General features: G+C 40.8%; 1 protein-coding gene across 2 annotated transcripts in view; it reads right to left on the reverse strand.

The window, feature by feature from the left end:
- CUL1 (cullin 1) overlaps window positions 1-17,376 on the reverse strand; it is a 73,280-nt gene that overhangs the window by 34,330 nt on the left and 21,574 nt on the right. Inside the window, exons 1-4 of one of the 2 annotated variants that reach the window (XM_015422159.1) lie at window positions 14,404-14,573; window positions 13,246-13,533; window positions 6,638-6,812; window positions 2,699-2,866 (exon numbers count right to left, since the gene is read on the reverse strand). In XM_015422159.1, the coding sequence (XP_015277645.1) occupies window positions 2,699-2,866; window positions 6,638-6,812; window positions 13,246-13,385 (483 nt within the window). In that variant the 5' untranslated portion in view covers window positions 13,386-13,533; window positions 14,404-14,573. Of the gene's footprint in view, window positions 1-2,698; window positions 2,867-6,637; window positions 6,813-13,245; window positions 13,534-14,403; window positions 14,574-17,376 lie in introns of those variants that run through there. The other variant, XM_015422160.1, reaches the window with a different exon arrangement.

A 17,376-nucleotide genomic window follows, 5' to 3' on the forward strand; every position in this document is an offset into this window, starting at 1 on the left:
GCAAGCTGTTCATGCCCCCCCCCCCGGAAGCGTCTATCCTCTGCTGTTTGCAAAACTGAAAACAACACCACGAGAACCACATCAGCTATACTTAAAAAGAAAGGTCAAGTGAAACTTCTGTACTGCCTATAATATGGCCAAAATGATCAGATCGCAGAAGGTAGCTGATTCTTGAAGCCACATCTCAAAAAGACCCAGACGCATGTTCTAAACAATTTTACCTCTTGACTGTGAAGAACTCTGGGCTGCAAAAATGTCCAGATTGGTTAACAATGCCCAGCCAGAAGGTGGTTAAACAGAAATTATTTGAGGCCTCAGTTTCAGAAACAGAAAACCAGTGTCACCTAAAATATGAATACCCAGTATCCAATTCTAAACCTCCATTGTTTATTACTATCCATGGATTCAGAGTAGTGTCTCTTTCTCTACTTTTATGGGGAATTCTTTTCATTGACATATATAGTGAAAAGCAGTTCAGTTATATACTTGGGAGTATTAGGCCTGTATCAACTTGGTGCTAACTCCGCCGATTAGAGACCCTAAGTTTGACCTACTGATAGTGTGTTTTCCAACCAGTGCTCCAAGATTATCTGGAATTTTGTGACTGGGGGGGGGGTGTAAGTGGGGGGGGGGCACCCCATCCCCGTGAAGCAGATTTCCTGCCTACATTTCCTAGAAAACTGAGAGGGCTTTAGCTGGATGGGTGTGAAAGGGGCTTGCCCTCTGTCCTTACAAAGAACTCGTGGACTGCCCTCCCGTCCCCCGGATCTCGCTTTGAGAAACACTGTTTCAGAGCATGCCCCGTGGTTACACAGTGCAGGGAAGGGTGGCGATTTAGCTTACAAGCTGCTTTTCAGGCAAGTTTGTCCACTATTATTGATCGGACAGAAATCCTTAGGATGCCTGCAACAGAGTGTGAAAACCACTGGCTTAGTCCATCGCCAGACTGAGCTCCTTTACAGAAACAGGCTCTGTTATTGTTTTACATGGCCATTCTGAACGTTCTAAATCCTTGTGAGTTCTTAGCATCCTGAATATTTGCAAGTAACCCTTCCTTGCGTCACAAACAAGAGTATCCACTGCATTCCTTCAATTAAAAACAAATTTTCACAACCAAGTCTCATTTCTGATACTAGCTAGAAAGCCAACAGTGATTTATTAGACTCTTCAGCATAGCTGCTGGACAAGGGTGGTAACAGCCATTTTGCTCTATCAAATAATACCTTAAGGACTGACCACCACCTCAACACAAAAGGACAGTGGCAAATGTAAAGTGAGAATATTAGTGAAAGTATGTTTAATTAAGGACTGAAAGACGGGGGTCATGAAAGAGGGGGTCGAGACCCACAAATCAGAGAAAAAATGATTGCCAGAAAAAAGGAAGGCGCGCTGATGCAGTGTAATGTTGTAATGTTACACAGGTGAGAACTACATTGTGCGTGTGTGTGTGATAAATCTGGTGACAAAAGGCAGGAAGGACTCAGCTGCTGCCAGTATATTAAAAATCTGACAGTTGCATTTTACCAAGACCCTCCTCCAGCCAAAACAAAACCTTACTACAAGCAATACTTGAGGTCTGATGTATATATTAAAAATCCCAAGTCACTTTGCATAGCCTAGATGTAAAGCAAAACACACAAAGTGACAAAAATTGCACTTTAAAGTGACTAATATTTCCTTACTCTACAAATCACATGCAAGGCACCTTTCCCAGCTGTTTTCTGAGTCATTAAAACTACTCAAGGCAGAAGAACAAACAAGATCCTAAGAGCACTACAAGCCTCCACTCTTCCCCAAGAGCCAAAAGATAGACAAGGGAGACAAGAACCAAGAGGAAACATTCTATTTCTTTGCTTTTAAACAGAGGTCGATTCGGGGGGGATCGGGGGGGATCGCAGTTCCCCCGGGTGAGGTGCAGGGGGTGGGGCACACGACGAAGCCCCGCCCCCTTCTTTCGGCCACCCCCTGCTTCCAGCCTCATTCTGTTGCAGAAGGAGGAAGAAGCAGGAGGGTAAGTTGGCGTCCTCCCCCTCTTCCTGTCCGAGGCCACTCCACGTGGCCTCCGCAAGGACTCCCAGCCCCATCCAGGAGGTTCCCTGAGGTAGCTGTGTTAGTCTGTTGCTGCAAAATAGTCCAAGAGTTCAAATAGCACCTTTAAGACTAACCTTTAAGACTAAGACTAACTGAGTGGTGGGTGTGGCCTTATGACACACTTCCGGTGATGTCCGGGGGTGTGGCATATGCTAATGAGTTATGCTAATGAGTTCCCCTAGCTCTTTTTCTACGAAACGACCCCTGCTTTTAAATCAAATGTATTGAGACTACTACTTTTCACTGCATATGAAGTTTGGAGACTATTTATTCTGCCTTTATTGGCCAAGTTCCAGTTAAATGTGCTGCTTGAAAAGTATTATTTACAATCAAAAATGACATTTGTTGATACAAAGAATGTAAAATTCACCTAGTACTGAAATACACTTAGGCCACCAAGAAAAAAGTACTACAAATGCTCTTTTCAAGTCGATAGTGCATGTTCGATTGTCTCATGACAGAGCACAACTAAAACAAACCCTTTATGTCTAATACATTTCCAGAAAGAACTTGAATGGAATGATAAAACACACAGGATTCAAAGACTATTTATAACCCCGGTTCATAAAAATGCACCCTCTCAAATTGAAAATCTACAAACACTTACTGAATAGATTTCGTATATTCCTTTGCGGCCTTCATCACACTCACGGCGAACCCAGTGTCGATTGAGGTAGGCACAAATCCCATTTAGCACTTTGCTCGAAAACCTGTAATCCTCCCACTGTTGAGTGTAGAATTTGAGCACGCTCTCATCCATCAAGTCTTCCCCATCCTGAAAAGAGACAATCCACCAATACACAAGGGGATCAACAGCAAGCTGCAAGCCTCCCAGTTGAGCACACAGATGCAGTCTGAACATCTCGCTGGATACATCACACGGTGAAGCAAAGCCTTTGCCCCTGCCGCTAGGTTGTCGTCTCAGCCCTTTCCCAACATAGTACCCACAGGTGAGACGTCTTGCCAATGCCGGAGGAAGGCTCCTACTTATCCATGAAGCATCGCTGGCTGACAGTTAACTTTAGCTCTCTTATCTTTCCACAATACTGCTGAGACTCCTGCTTCCTCATTTCCTCAGATATCGACAGGAGATGTCAGCAGCTCATCCCCCCCCCCCCCAAAACCCTGTTCTGTTTCCACAGTGGGCTGGTAGAAAAGACAGCCGTTAATGTCCAATGGCAATCTTACCGACTGCCTCTTTCTGACCTAACAAGAGGGAGTGAAGTTGTGGACGGGAAAACCCAACACCTCACTTTCTAAATTAATACACTGCTTGACACTTCTGTAATTCAGTCAAGGATGAGGATTCATCCCAAACCACATGTGGAAAAGTTGCTGCCTGTTTCTGGATTAGCTACACATGTTGGATTTATTCCACTACAAATGTGTTTTGCTAGAAAGCGGTCCGAGACGAATACACTGGGGTTGGGAAAAATGTTTGCTGTGAGAATCCAGGATGTTGTGCTTTGGAGCAGTCTCTGGAGTAACAAAGGGGTTCCCATTCACCATAACTGAGACAATGCATGAATGATGCAGGCCCAGGCTCCACTCAGTAAGCCAAATCCTGATTTCTCCGTACTGCCTGGGTTACAATATCAGGGTTAAATTAGACTAGTTTCAACATTACATCTGCACTGGCCCCCAATGACTTACTGTCAAGATGTAACTAAGAGCTTTTTCAAACTGCTGGGTAAACATAAAAATGAGCTTAATCATCATTCTACGTATCATCCAGATTTCATTTTCCCTGTAAAAATTACAGCCCAGTGTGTTTACAATCATCAATCTTCCTGAATAACCAGAAGCATATAAAAAGGAAGAAGCCAAATGTTAATGGTCTACATCACTGGTTAATTTTGCCAGTTCTTCTGTGCTTATAGACTAAATCATGTGTGTAGGTTTCAGATGAAATTCTGCAACAAACTTGTGCCTAAGTCTGCTCTTTAATCACTTGCCTTTGGGGCTGGCAAAGGAATGTTTGTGAAAACACAGAAGCCCAATAGCTGTCATGGGCTCAGCTTCTGTGAGAAGGTAATCATGACCTGCATTCTGCAGAATGCACTTTCAGGGAGGCCACAAAAAGCAGCTCTATAAAGAAAGTTGAATAAGATTACACAACAGCAAGCCACTACACTTTCACCCTCTGGGGTCCATAAAATCAAACCTTATCTGTAAAGATGAGCAAATACATTAATTGTACCTCCATGACACTTGAGAGTTGTTTGGCTAGTTTTGCACTTTCGAGGACTTCTCATGTTACATTTGTAAAAGAGCACAAAATCTGCTCTGTGTGGGGTGTGTGCATACCTTCAAAGAGGCGTTATGTGTGACACCCATAGGGACTCTGGGGCAAGTGATGCTCTGTCATCTTGGTGCTGGGGGGGGGGGTCAACAGTGGGAGGGCTTCTAATGTCCTGGCCCCACTGGTGGACCTCCTGATGGCACTGGTATTTCTGGCCACTGTGGGATACAGAGTGTTGGACTGGATGGGCCTTTGGCCTGATCCAACATTGGCATCTCTTATGTTCTTACCCAGTACTCAGAAATTCTCTGCTTTCAGGCAGGTGGCCACTTACTGACTGCCCCAGAACAGTATCTGAATGTTGGTGGGCAAATTGTGCATGTTTGATAGAGAAGGTCCCTGCTCCAGGCTGGGCAAGCCCCTTGTCTCCAGTACGACAACTGCCTCTCCGTACTCAACCTTTCTAGTATGTGAAACATCATGAGCTCAGAATCTGGCCCATGGGGAGGTAGACTAAGGAAGCCCCTCAAGCAATGCACCCTCTAAGCGGTGGAGTCTTGTGAGCAAAAATTCTACTTTGTGAGCTAGTGGCATTAAAGTTGTGAGCAAGCAATTTGACTACTGCATACATTAGATTGCTCTGGAGCCATTTTTCCTGGGCTAAGACAAAAATGTGTGAGTCGGAGGCTAAAAAACTGTGAGCTAGGTCCCGCTAACTCAGCTTAGAGGGAACACTGCCCTCAAGTCTAAGTTTATTCTAAACACCCACTGAGACAGCTAACTGATGGGAATCAGGGAAAGGAAACAAAGAAAACAACATAAAAATATAGTTTCTAGGTAGTTCTTTGACCAACCTTAAAGAATGCATGGGGGATTATGCAAACGTTCAAATAGGTATGGACCAGTGAATGGTCACGTGGGTTCTGCACTCAGCACTCTGGAGTTACAAGGGGTTGCAAAGGTTCCTGGGCAGTGTACACTGCATAGGGTGAAGGGGGGGTGAAGGGAGGGGACTCCCCTGCAATGGGCCATCAAGACCTTTCTGATAAGACTGCTCTGGACCTCTGTTGGAGGAAGACATGAGCACATGTTATAAAGAGACTTTAGGGAGTCCTCCCTTTTGAAACTTTTATTTAACAGAGGAGGACTATTATTAATTATAAGGTTGTACAAGAGCTTTTGAGATTCTTGGAGATGATAATTTGATATTTTTGATATCTCTTATATAGTGAATTGTGATTAAGATGATTAATTATATATGTAGAAATTATTATAAAATATTTTTCAAAAAACATAAAATTATTTATGATATGTTATAATCATCTGTGCACGGTACTTGTTGTATGTTGGTTTTCCTACTTACCGTGGGTCCTTGTTCGGTTTTGTGAGCCACCTATCAAGCAGCCCAAGCTATCGGGCAGCCTTGCCAGAAAGGGCTTAACCATAATCCATAACCCCATCAAAATGTTTTTTCACCTAATGGTTTTGCTTATAAAGAGTGAAGTCCTGGAAAATCTGTAGAAGTGGCTTGTCATTTCAGCTGCATTCAGCAGTCTCAACACCCATTCACATTAGCTCTGTTACAGTGAATGCACATATAGCCTGCATGTACTTGTGGACACCTTTTTGTAAGAAAGCATGCTCACTTTACAAATGGAACTGGAATAAGTACCTCGATCACACATTCGGCTGTATGTGCATTAAACGTGACATGAGAATTACTCAATGCATGTAGAAGGAAAAAATTAAGCATACGGTATAAACTGACTGTATGTGTCTTCACCTCCCACGGGGGAGGGCGGGGTATAAATATGAAAAATAAATATAAATAAAAAAAACTTGTGAACAGAACTAATGACCACTGTGATTCAGATTTCTCACGCATTCTCTCCCCCAACCTGCTCTTTCGGTTGACCATTAAGCTAGTCCTTTGCTGTTTCTCAATAACTGATTAACTGGCATTCGTTTAAAAGTGATTGGCTCACAGCCAGCATCTAGCTCAGACATTTGTAATGGAAAATTAAAAATTACTGTGCATTACTGTGATTTCATTTTAATATGGTATTCATTTTAAAGCTCAGGCGGTTTATCAGTATTATCCAACTGAATCGGTATTTCTGACAGGACGCGAATAATTAGTGTTCTGTCCATCTTTCTAATTACCTACGTATGCAAAGATGTTATTTGGCAACACCATAGATTTTAAAATGAGCTGCACCACACTTGGGGGGGGGGGGGACCTGTACACTACTGCTGCAAATTCTCTCCATTTCAGCTTTTCAGTTGATACAATTACGGCCTTACCTTAAGGAGATTTGTCAAATAATTCTTCAGAAATTCTTTAAGCCGCTTGTACAGTTCCAAGCCAACAAACTGAGCTCCTCCAGGTGTTTGGCCTTTTTTAGATTTAGAAGTAGGTACGCCAGCTCCTCGTGCTTGATTAGATTGGTGTACACTAGTACAGTAGTTATAAACATGACTGGCAGAATAGTTAAGGAATAGCCTTTTTAGCATGTTATGATGAAGTAACAGCAACACATGTGAAATTACTTAATTTTCATGTAATATCTTTGAATGTTCATAGTACTTCATACATTTATCTGGTAAGCTTTACGACAATCCTGTAAGGTAGGCTGGTACTATCCCCACACTGTGGATAGGGAACTGAGGCAGACTACCTCCTGGTGCCCGGCTGGTGCTTCCTGTCCCCAGCTCTTTTGGTCATGCAACCAAGGTTTGGCATCCACACCAGTGAGGTGATTACTCTGACTTCCCCACTTCCTGTCACATGGCTGATGTTAGTGCAACCCATCCTCAATAGGGTTTCAGGTCCGAAATCAGATGAGGACCTCTGCTCTAAATAAACTATTTACATAGCTTTGGCATAGAAGACATCCTCATTACCTATTTTGTATTGTACTGGAGAAGCAGACAAAGGAACCTGGGAACTAGAGCAGTGCAACACAGCTCTGATCTGTAGCACGGCACAGAGGTGCAGGTGAGATGCCAAAGGTTGGGGGAGACTTGTCTTGGCAGTAGTATGTGCAAAAAGGACCTAGGGGTCTTAGTAGACCACACAGTGAACGTGAGTCAGCAGTGTGAGGTGGCTGCTAGAAAGGCAAATGCGATTTTGGGCTGTATCAACAGAAGTATAGTATCCAGATCATGTGAAGTGATGGTACCACTTTACTCTTCTCTGGTTAGACCTCACCTAGAGTACTGTGTTCAGTTTTGGGCACCACAATTTAAGAAGGATATAGACAAGTTGGAACATGTCCAGAGGAGGGCAACGAAGATGGTGAGGGGGGTTTAGAGACCAAGTCCTATGAGAAAAGGTTGAAGGAGCTGGGTATGTTTAGCTTGGAGAGGAGACGATGGAGAGGTGATATGATAACCATCTTCAAGTACTTGAAGGGCTGTCATCTAGAGGATGGTGTGGAGTTGTTTTCTGTTGCCCCAGAAGGTCAGACCAGAACCAACGGGTTGAAATTAAATCAGAAGAGTTTTCAGCTAAACATTAGGAATAACTTCCTGACAGTTAGAGCCGTTCCTCAGTGGAACAGGCTTCCTCGGAAGGAGGTTGGCTCTCCTTCCTTGGAGGTTTTCAAACAGAGGCTAGATGGCCATCTGACAGCAATGTGGATTCTGTGAACTTAGGCAGATCATGAGAGGGAGGGCAGGAAGGGTTGCCTCAGTACTTAGTTCTTGTGGCCCTTTCTTACACGCCCAGGGAAATGCTGATTGCCACTTTGGGGCCAGGAAGCAAATTTTCTCTAGGCCGGTTTAGACAGGGATCCTGGAGGTTTTTTGTCATCTTCTAGGTGTGGAACTGCGGTCACTGCGGGTGTGGAGAGGGAGGCATTTGTGAATTTCCTGCATTGTGCAGGGGGTTGGACTAGATGATCCTGAAGGTCCCTTCCAAATCTATTATTCCAGGACAGGACTTAAATACCATGGGAAACAGAGGCTCAATGAACTATTTCCATGGTATTTTTGATCCTGGCAGTCATGCTGTGGTCACCATATTAACGGTCAACGTACTCACCTGAAGGTTTTGGGGTTTTCTTAAAAAAAAACTATGACTGTTTTCTGTATGTTTCACTGAAGTTAAAATACTATCATAATGTAACTTGGCAGAAGTTAGAGGAAAAAACACTGAGCATGAAATATATGCCAGAAAAGGTGAAAAAAGGAGAATATTAATATTTACACTTAACGTGTAACACTGCATAATTAAGTGAATACCCAGATAGCACCAAATCTTTGCTAAGTTACAGATTTAATTCTAAGGAACCAAGCAACACACTTAACAGTTACACTGATCGTCAAATCTCTTTAGAAAAACAGTATTTACCACACGCAAAAAACCCCTCAACATTAATACTTTTATTTCTAATTTTCCCGTGTTCCCTTCTGGCCCACAGAAAGATAATTCCTAGGCGGGTCAAGGGACCAGCACAGAGAGTTTTTTAAAGCTGTTGTTTTATGGGTTGTGCTAGGGGTATCAATAGGACTTTAAATGGTTTTGGTAGTTTGGGCTAAGTACTTGTGTGGATTGTCGCTCCGATAGCATGTTTGCGATTTCATTGTATTTTCTTTGCCTGATAGTTTTCTGTGCGCTGCAATTTTCTTTAGGAAAGACAGCTAGGCTAGAAATATTTTTACTTAATTACATGTACACTCAGAAGACAATGAGAACCAAGTCAAGCAATCCAAAATTAGTGCTACGTAGCCATTCCGGATAGTGAGGACTGTCCATTCCTGTCTTAACACTGAGAACCCAGATGGTAGCTATTGTTTACATACAGGGTGACGTCTCTTGCCCAACCTTAAATAATAAGTAGCACTTTAAAGATGGATGAAGACTGGGGCTCATCTGGTCAGAATCATTATTTGCTATAGAACCAACCAGAAGAAGCTGGCATTAAACAGCAAAATCATTCCACTGAACACTCATACCTAGTGTATCCCACATTTAAGATTGCTTTTTCCATGTCCAATGTGTGTATGGAAGCAAGAGAAAAAGGATTAAAACATAGTTAAGCCTGGCTTTCTTTAGCCAGCTACCCCAACCTTAATACACATTTGGCTAAGACATGCTCGCGTTCCTGTGACCAAAAAGTGGGGAGAAAAACACAACCCTACACAAGAAAGGTAACAAAAAAAGTTGAGACAAAGGGAAAAAACCCCTAAAATATAGTTATACACATAGTGCTAATGTACAAAATACCAAAAATATTGGTATTGGTCCTTGTATATGGATATAATTTGTACTTTTTAACCTATATTTCTATGACTGGATATTTGTCTTTATATTAGGATTAGGGACTCATATGCAGAATCATAGCATTGTGGTTTTTAAATGATATTTTAGCATTTTTGAATGTATAATTAAATTATATATGATATTTTGTACATTAGCACTATGTGCATAGCTATATCTTTGTCTCAACCTTTTGATTGCCATGCCTGCATTTCTGTCCATTTTCCAATCCATATCTTAAGCATCTTGGGCCTGAAAGTCATGTATCAACTGGACATCAAGTTTCTAGTTATTTTCCAACATGATAATCCTAACAGCATATCCAGAATTACAGTATTTACTTCCTGTATGATATGAGAATACAATTCATACAAATGATTAAAAATGTACTCTATGCATAAAAAGCTGCAGGCTGGCAAGGACCAATGCTCCCTCTAAGCTGTGGAGTCTTGTGGGCAAAAAATTCTACTTTGTGAATGAGCGATTTGGCTACTGCATAAATCAGTTTGCTCTGGGGCCATCCTTCCTGAGCTAAGACAAAAATGTGCGAGCCAGAGGCTAAAAAACTATGAGCTAGCTCACACGAACTCACCTTAGAGGAAACACTGGCAAGGACTCATGGAAGATGGAAGCAATCTGGGATTCGGACCCCACTTCCCAAATCTCTCCCTCCAGAAGTCTGTCTCAGCCCCACCCCACCCCCGATTCTCAACTGCTTGCAACATTCTGTGCTTCTGGAGCATATCCAGTCGTCATAAAACTAGCTGGGTATTAAATGTGCAAAGTCATTTCTGAATACCTGAGGAGTCCCCAAGTCTGTGGGCAGCCTGATTTTGCTGCTCTGGTGCACAGAGTAGGAGTAATCCCCTTTGCTATTCAACACAGTGATATCCAAAACAACCGCACACCTGATGTTTACGGTCTTCCACCATCTGTCCCACCTCAGCAACTGAGTCACAAGATTCGATTCACAGCAACATGCAGAACTCAGTTCACCTAATCCATCAGTAATGTTGCAACAAAGTACAGTACAGCCAAGTATCGAATCACAAGCTGGTTCTATAAACTCTATCACTTCACATTAACAGTAAACGCTTTGCCAAAATAATAGCACACACTGAACTCTGCCACAGATTAAAAACGACTGTTACCCCAATTTCAGACTTTCTAATTACAAACTGAACAAAATGTATGTGAACATATACATGATAATCATCTAAGATACTGCCTAGAATATACCAATTTCATATATTTACAGTAAAAAAACCACTCAAACATATGGGTTATTTCTCCTCACGTGACTACAATCTGAATTAAAAGGTTCATATGATAGTACTTAAAACATTTGTAAAACCAAACAGAGTGATATATTACATACTGCACTACTTTATTCACCTTTCCTTAAGACATTAATTTAAGTTAAAAGTCAGGATGTAAATACATTTTGATTGTAAGCATGGGGGTGTTAGCACTTACATTAATAATACACCGTGTATGTTGATGGTAGGATAATTTGCTTCTCCGAGGGTATTTTCTTTTGGCACAGCAGGAAAAAGGACAGAATTATTTAACTTTGGCTTGCTACCCCGCTCAAACCCCCCACAGGGGGTCTCTGAGCGGCTCTACAGTTAACCATTATCCCTTACCTAAGGCCACATCCAAGGAACTAAATACACCGACTGATGCAGACGGTACTAGTATGCCGCCTCTCTAGTCCTCGGTGGCAGAAGTTTTCACATTGTAAAGTATTGTAAAGTTTAAAAAAAGGGTACTACAGGAAAAAATGGCGTACAAAAACTGGGTACTAGGGCTGTTACACCGACTACGAGATCATTACCCTGTGATAACTACCCCTAGTACTGACTTTAATTTGGATTTCAAAGCTTAGAGTCCACAGGGGATAGCATGGACACCCACAATAACTCAGGAAGACATCTATGGTAAACTAGAGATAACAAGGATAATCAAATCAGTCAATCCTAAAAGAAATCAACCCTGACTGTTCCCTGGAAGGCCAGATACTGAAGATGAAGCTTAAATACTTTGGGAGCACTCACTGGCGAAGACCCTGATGCTGGGAAAGATTGAAGGTAAAAGATGAAGGGGATGACAAAGGATGAGAAGGTTACACAGTGTTATTGATGCAGTGAACATGAAACTAAGCCAACTCCAGAGCACGACAGAAGACAGGAGGGCCTGGCATGATGTGCTCCATGGGGTTGTGAAGAGTTGGACTCAACTGTGCAACTGAACAACAACAAAAAAGAGATAACAATCCTCTTTCAATGAATACAAGAAGAGAACCAGAACTCTTAATATTTCCAGTGGATATTTGTTCTCTAAGTATGACTCAGCAATGAATCAGTAACAAAGCAAAAACTCAAGCAAACTCAAGTATTAAAATGAAATAGAAAGTCTACAGTTCTGTAACACCAAAAAGCTTCCAATTGTATAAGTCATTTGTATAAGACCTAGAGATGTGAAGGCCTGAGAAAAAAATTGGAAACATCCAGGGAGGGGTTCCCACCTCCAAAGACCTTTTCCGGTTTTCATGATGGGAAAAAATGAGAAATTTGGGGAAGCAGAAATATTTTATTTTTAAATGGATGAAATGTTTCTTCAAACAAGGTTTTCCTCACCTAAAATGTCTAGCATTAAATTGTATGGGGGTGTCCTCAATTTTTCCCAAAGGAACAATTAGGAAATGGGGGGAAGGCTCCTATGAAATATTTGCTCTTTTGGAATGAGTGACATGGTTTTTAAGACAAAATTCTTCTCACTCAAAATATATACAATAAAAAAAAATGAGGACTTCGATCAACTTTTTCAATGAAATAACTGGGAGGGAACATACTCAAAACGTCTAGTATGAATATTTGTGTAAGTAATTATCATTTTTGTATAAGACGATCTAAAACATTAGACAATTATAATTTTTAAGTATACTGTAGACATACACTTTTAAGAGATTTGTTTAAATGTAAATAATTATGGCAACAATTAGTATGCTATAATGTGTTTAACATTTACTTGATATCTAAATACACTAGTAGTCCTACCTACTGTGACTGCATCAGAGTGTTTCTGTCTAAATAATACATTTCCTTTTGGCTACTACACATTTTTTCCCTACCTCTCAGGCAACAAAAAAAGATCCTTGCGCTGTGCAAGTCTCTCTCAAGCACTGGGTATACTTTTAAATTTTCTTATAGAAAATTAATACATTTATACTTTTTAATTCCATAAATATGCCAAACACTATGATTTTAAATGCTAAGTTATAAATGGTGCATTTTAGGTATTTTACTCAAACCTAAAGTTTTCCAGTTTTAACAAGTAGTTAGGTTTGATAGGAAAGTAAATACTACACCACCCACCCCCAACACACACATGCACCATTTATGCCTAACCTGGTCTTTGACCATAATAAATAATTCATTCATAACCCCAGTTCCATTTTTGCCCCCCAAATGTCCCCCAATGGCTTCAGAATTTCTTCCTGCACACCCCCGCACATTTTTAATAACCCTCCGAAATCAACAAGAGCTTAATAAACAATAATTAACAACCTTAATAAATAGGCATGTGTCACCCCTAGAATGACAAAAGCATCAACAGATGATCACTTAAAAGTTTTGTGTTAGGATACGTGTAGAGTTCCATATATCTGGATTTTGCCATACTTTGCCTTGTATAAACTTGTTGAATTCCAGCTCTAAGGTCATCCCATATCTGGTCAAGACCAATTTGTTTAAGTCCATGTGGATTCTGACTCCTATTTGAAGACATTTTGTATTTCCTATGAAGTCTTCCAGTGCAATAACGAGAGATCTGGTTATTCCTCCATTACAGGCACAAATAAACCAACATTCTGAATTCTGTCACTCAAAAGAGATCCTTTTTACATATGAAGGCTGGTATTTTTTCACAAGGAACCCTAAAGGAGAAGGGGGGGAAAGAGAAAAAATTCATTAATAGTCAACAATTTCACCGGTAACTAAGTAAGCTAACAGAAAACCATAACCGATATGCTTTGACGTCACATGAAAAAATGCCATGGAACATTTGCTAACCTATATGCTAACTATAGACTACCTGGCCATTACTTTGGAAACACGGTTCTATTCTCACCGCACCATCATCTCAATCCACAGAAACACTTTAAAGCATTTTTTCCAGTCCATCTAACTTGAAAATGTTTGGGGATCTACTTTTTCAAAATTGATGCATAATTCCCAGGCATTTCATTAAATCAGATTAAAGCATACTCTTAGTTTATTCTCAGTTAATGAGAGTAAACATGCAGAATAGGACTAGGAAGATGAACACTGGTAAAACAGCTATGAACTAATGGGCCATGATAACACAGAAGAATAGCATCACAGAATGCAAAAAGGAGAGGATATCAGATTTTCAAAATGGTAACCTTCCTGCCCCCCTCCAATAAATTCACAACCTAATCATCACGACTAGTTTGTAAAATACCAGTTCTGTTTACAAAAACTTTTCTGTCCAGTTATCTGGAATTGATTCATAGATGCTGTAGGGTCCCAAAAGTAAAGTTTTGATCCAAAAAAACTAATTTATAAAAATAAAATATACAAAATATCTCTAATAACATATTTGAAAGGTAGCGGAAGAACCAGTTATTTACTACTGGCCTCTACAGATGCTCTGTATTTTAATTAAAAATCACTAAGAAGATTGATGGATTGTTAACTTTTTTAACATTCAAAAGGACACTGCAATAGTGTCTACAAAATACCCCTGTAACAGCTACTAGTAAGCACATTATTTTACACACTACCTCTAGAGAGCTGGTGTGATGTAACAGTTAGACGGTCCAAGGAGGCCTGCAAAGGACTAGGTTCAAATCCCAGTCAACCATGAAGCTCCCAAACAGGGTAATCCTAAAGATACTTTTTCTGGGAGTAAACCCCATTGCATAGAATTATGAGTGTTTAGGATTGTTCCATGAATGATTTTGGGTCAGTCACGATCTACCTCGCTCTACCTTGCTGTAAGGGTAAAACAGGGAGGTAAAGTAAAGGTAGGACACAAATGACAGACAGCAAGCAGGTGATCCCTGACTAATTCAGTTGGCCTGCACATAACATAAACCATGCAATACCAATCCTATCAGGGTGAATAAAAATTAAAAATCAGTTTTGATTTAAATAAGATTTTAAAAAAACCCACAATTATATGGTTCTCTAAAAAACGCAAGTTTTATACGGAAGTGAATTAAACAGAAACTTTAACAAGTTTCTGTTTAATTCACTTCCGTATAAAACATGCTCATGATCTCATAAAAAGGAAATTATGGCCTTGAATGATGAAATACCTCAATTTAGAGTCTTCCCCCCCCCAAATAAAAAATTACCCAGGAACTAACCAGGAGCCAGGTTTAAAAAACCAAATATTACAAATTTGACAATATGTCAAGTATAACATTTATTACTGTGCAAATGAAGGACATTTAGAAATGTCAACTGAACAGCACACAAATTTATTCTCATCTCATGGAGAAACACTCTTCAGCTTAGTTACTCATGAAAAGCTCTTTGGCCCTAGTTTTCAAGTAAATAATAAGAACATAAGAGAAGCCATGTTGGATCAGGCCAATGGCCCATCAAGTCCAACATTCTGTGTCACACAGTGGCCAAAAATACCAGGTGCCATCAGGAGGTCCATCAGTGGAGCCAGGACACTAGAAACCCTCCCACTGTTGCCCCACCCCAAGCACCAAGAATACAGAGCATCACCTGCCCCAGCCTGTGAGTTCCCATCTATACCTTGTGGCTAACAGCCACTGATGGACCTCTGCTCCATATGTTTATCCAATTCCCTCTTGAAGCTGTCCATGCTTGTAGCCGCCACCACATCCTGTGGCAGTGAATCCCATGTGTTTGGCCCTCACATAGTTTGAAGCCTGCACACAGCACCTTTTAAAGGAAAAGGCTTCACCAGCACACTTTTAGACCACTGGCAGGAAAAAAAAAATCTAACCCTTTGGTTAAGGAGCAGAGAAAAAAAACACCTTTGGAAACCAATGCAGTCAGAGCCCTGATACTCTATTAACTCTCATCTGTGCAGTTAACAGGACTTTTCACCAGGTATTTTCCATATGTACAGTAGCTGACACTTTGTTAATGTGGATGCTTGCTCTTCAGCAGACCAAAAGACAATACTTATGCAGCTTCAGTAACTTAACCCAAGCTGCAAAGCTTCTTTGCATGAAGCAGCCTATTGTCTCATGAACTTTACCAAACCCAGCAGAGACACAAATGAATACCTGTGAACCACAAATTCTACTAGGCAGGGATGAATAAAAAATGTGAACTCACATTTCGCTAGAGAAAAAATGTTGATGTAGTTGCCCATATAAGACATTACACTCCTGTAGTACTGATCGGAATCTTCAAGTAGCTAGACTAAGGTCAACCAGAAGAATCAGAAACACTTTATTGTATGTGGCCATAGGCCTTCACAATATCAAACACTCTTAGAGAGTTTGTGCATAACATAGCATATATTGTTGTAAGCCGCCCTGAGCGGCTTTGCTGAGAGAGCGAGGTAAAAATCTAATGAAATAAATAAATAAATAAATGAGGGGTGGAAATCAACTTCTATAAAATGTATAAAACCTGTTGAAACTACCTCAGCCTATAATATTTAAATTCGATAAGACCTTTTAAGAACACTCATTTAGTTGCAATGGTACTATTTGATTTCTTTGCTCTTAATTTTTCTCGCGGCCAAGGCAAAGAGAGCCAATAAGAGATGAAGGGGTCCTCATCTGAGAGCATAAGGGCCATCTTATCATAATCAGACAGGGGGTATAAAGCTGTCAATATCTTCGCAAGAAATTTGGCTCTAGGTTCTACGTATAAAGGACAGGCCAGAATATAATGGGGAAGGTCTTCCACTGACTGCCCACATATGCAAATACGTTGGTCTACCAAGGTTTTCTTATAGCGACCAGCTAGCATCTCCAAAGGCATCGTTTGAAAATGCACTGAGGTAAGGGATCTCCTGAGATTATACTTAACTTATGTTAAGTAAGAGGCTCTGGAATGATCCTTTTTAATTATTTTAAACCATGGAGAAAACCTTGATTGGGAGGACTATTAGAGGACTAAGGTCAACCAGTGAACTTTCTGTAGGTTAGATTAGGAAGTTATAGTCATTTACACAAGCATAAGTATTTTTTAAAGTTAATTTTTTGAGGAGCTGTGGTGGCTCAAGTGGTTAAGACTCTGAACTGCAGGCTGTGGAAGGTCAGTAGTTCAGCAGTTCGAGACCCGAGTGTGCTGCATGACGGAGTGAGCTCCTGTCTCTAGTTCCAGCTCCTGCCAACCTAGCAGTTCGAAAGCAAGAAATTGGAAGTAGATAAATAGGTACCACTTCAGTGGGAAGGTAACAGCGTTCCGTGCACCTTGGTGTTTAGTCATGACGGCCACATGAACACGGAAACAAGGCCATAGGCATTATTATAAACAATGAACAATTTAAAATCAACAAATCAACATTGTGGTTCTCCATAAGCCAGCAACCATAGGATAGAGACCAGAATTCCTCTGTAGTGCCTTCTGGAATCTCCCTTCAAGGAAGGTGCCGAACCAGTACAACATTGTGCCCCTCAAAGCCTAAATTTGCTAGGCAGTCTAGTCCAGTCTAGGTTGATATCAAAGGCTGCTGAACGGCCCAAGAAGATCAACAGGGGCACACTTCCCTATCACCAACAATACTTTAATTTAATTAATTAATTAATTTAATT

This window comes from Gekko japonicus, unplaced genomic scaffold (genome assembly GCF_001447785.1).
Source record: "Gekko japonicus isolate JY-2015 unplaced genomic scaffold, Gekko_japonicus_V1.1 scaffold330, whole genome shotgun sequence".
In the NCBI taxonomy this organism is placed as follows: Eukaryota; Metazoa; Chordata; class Lepidosauria; order Squamata; family Gekkonidae; genus Gekko; species Gekko japonicus.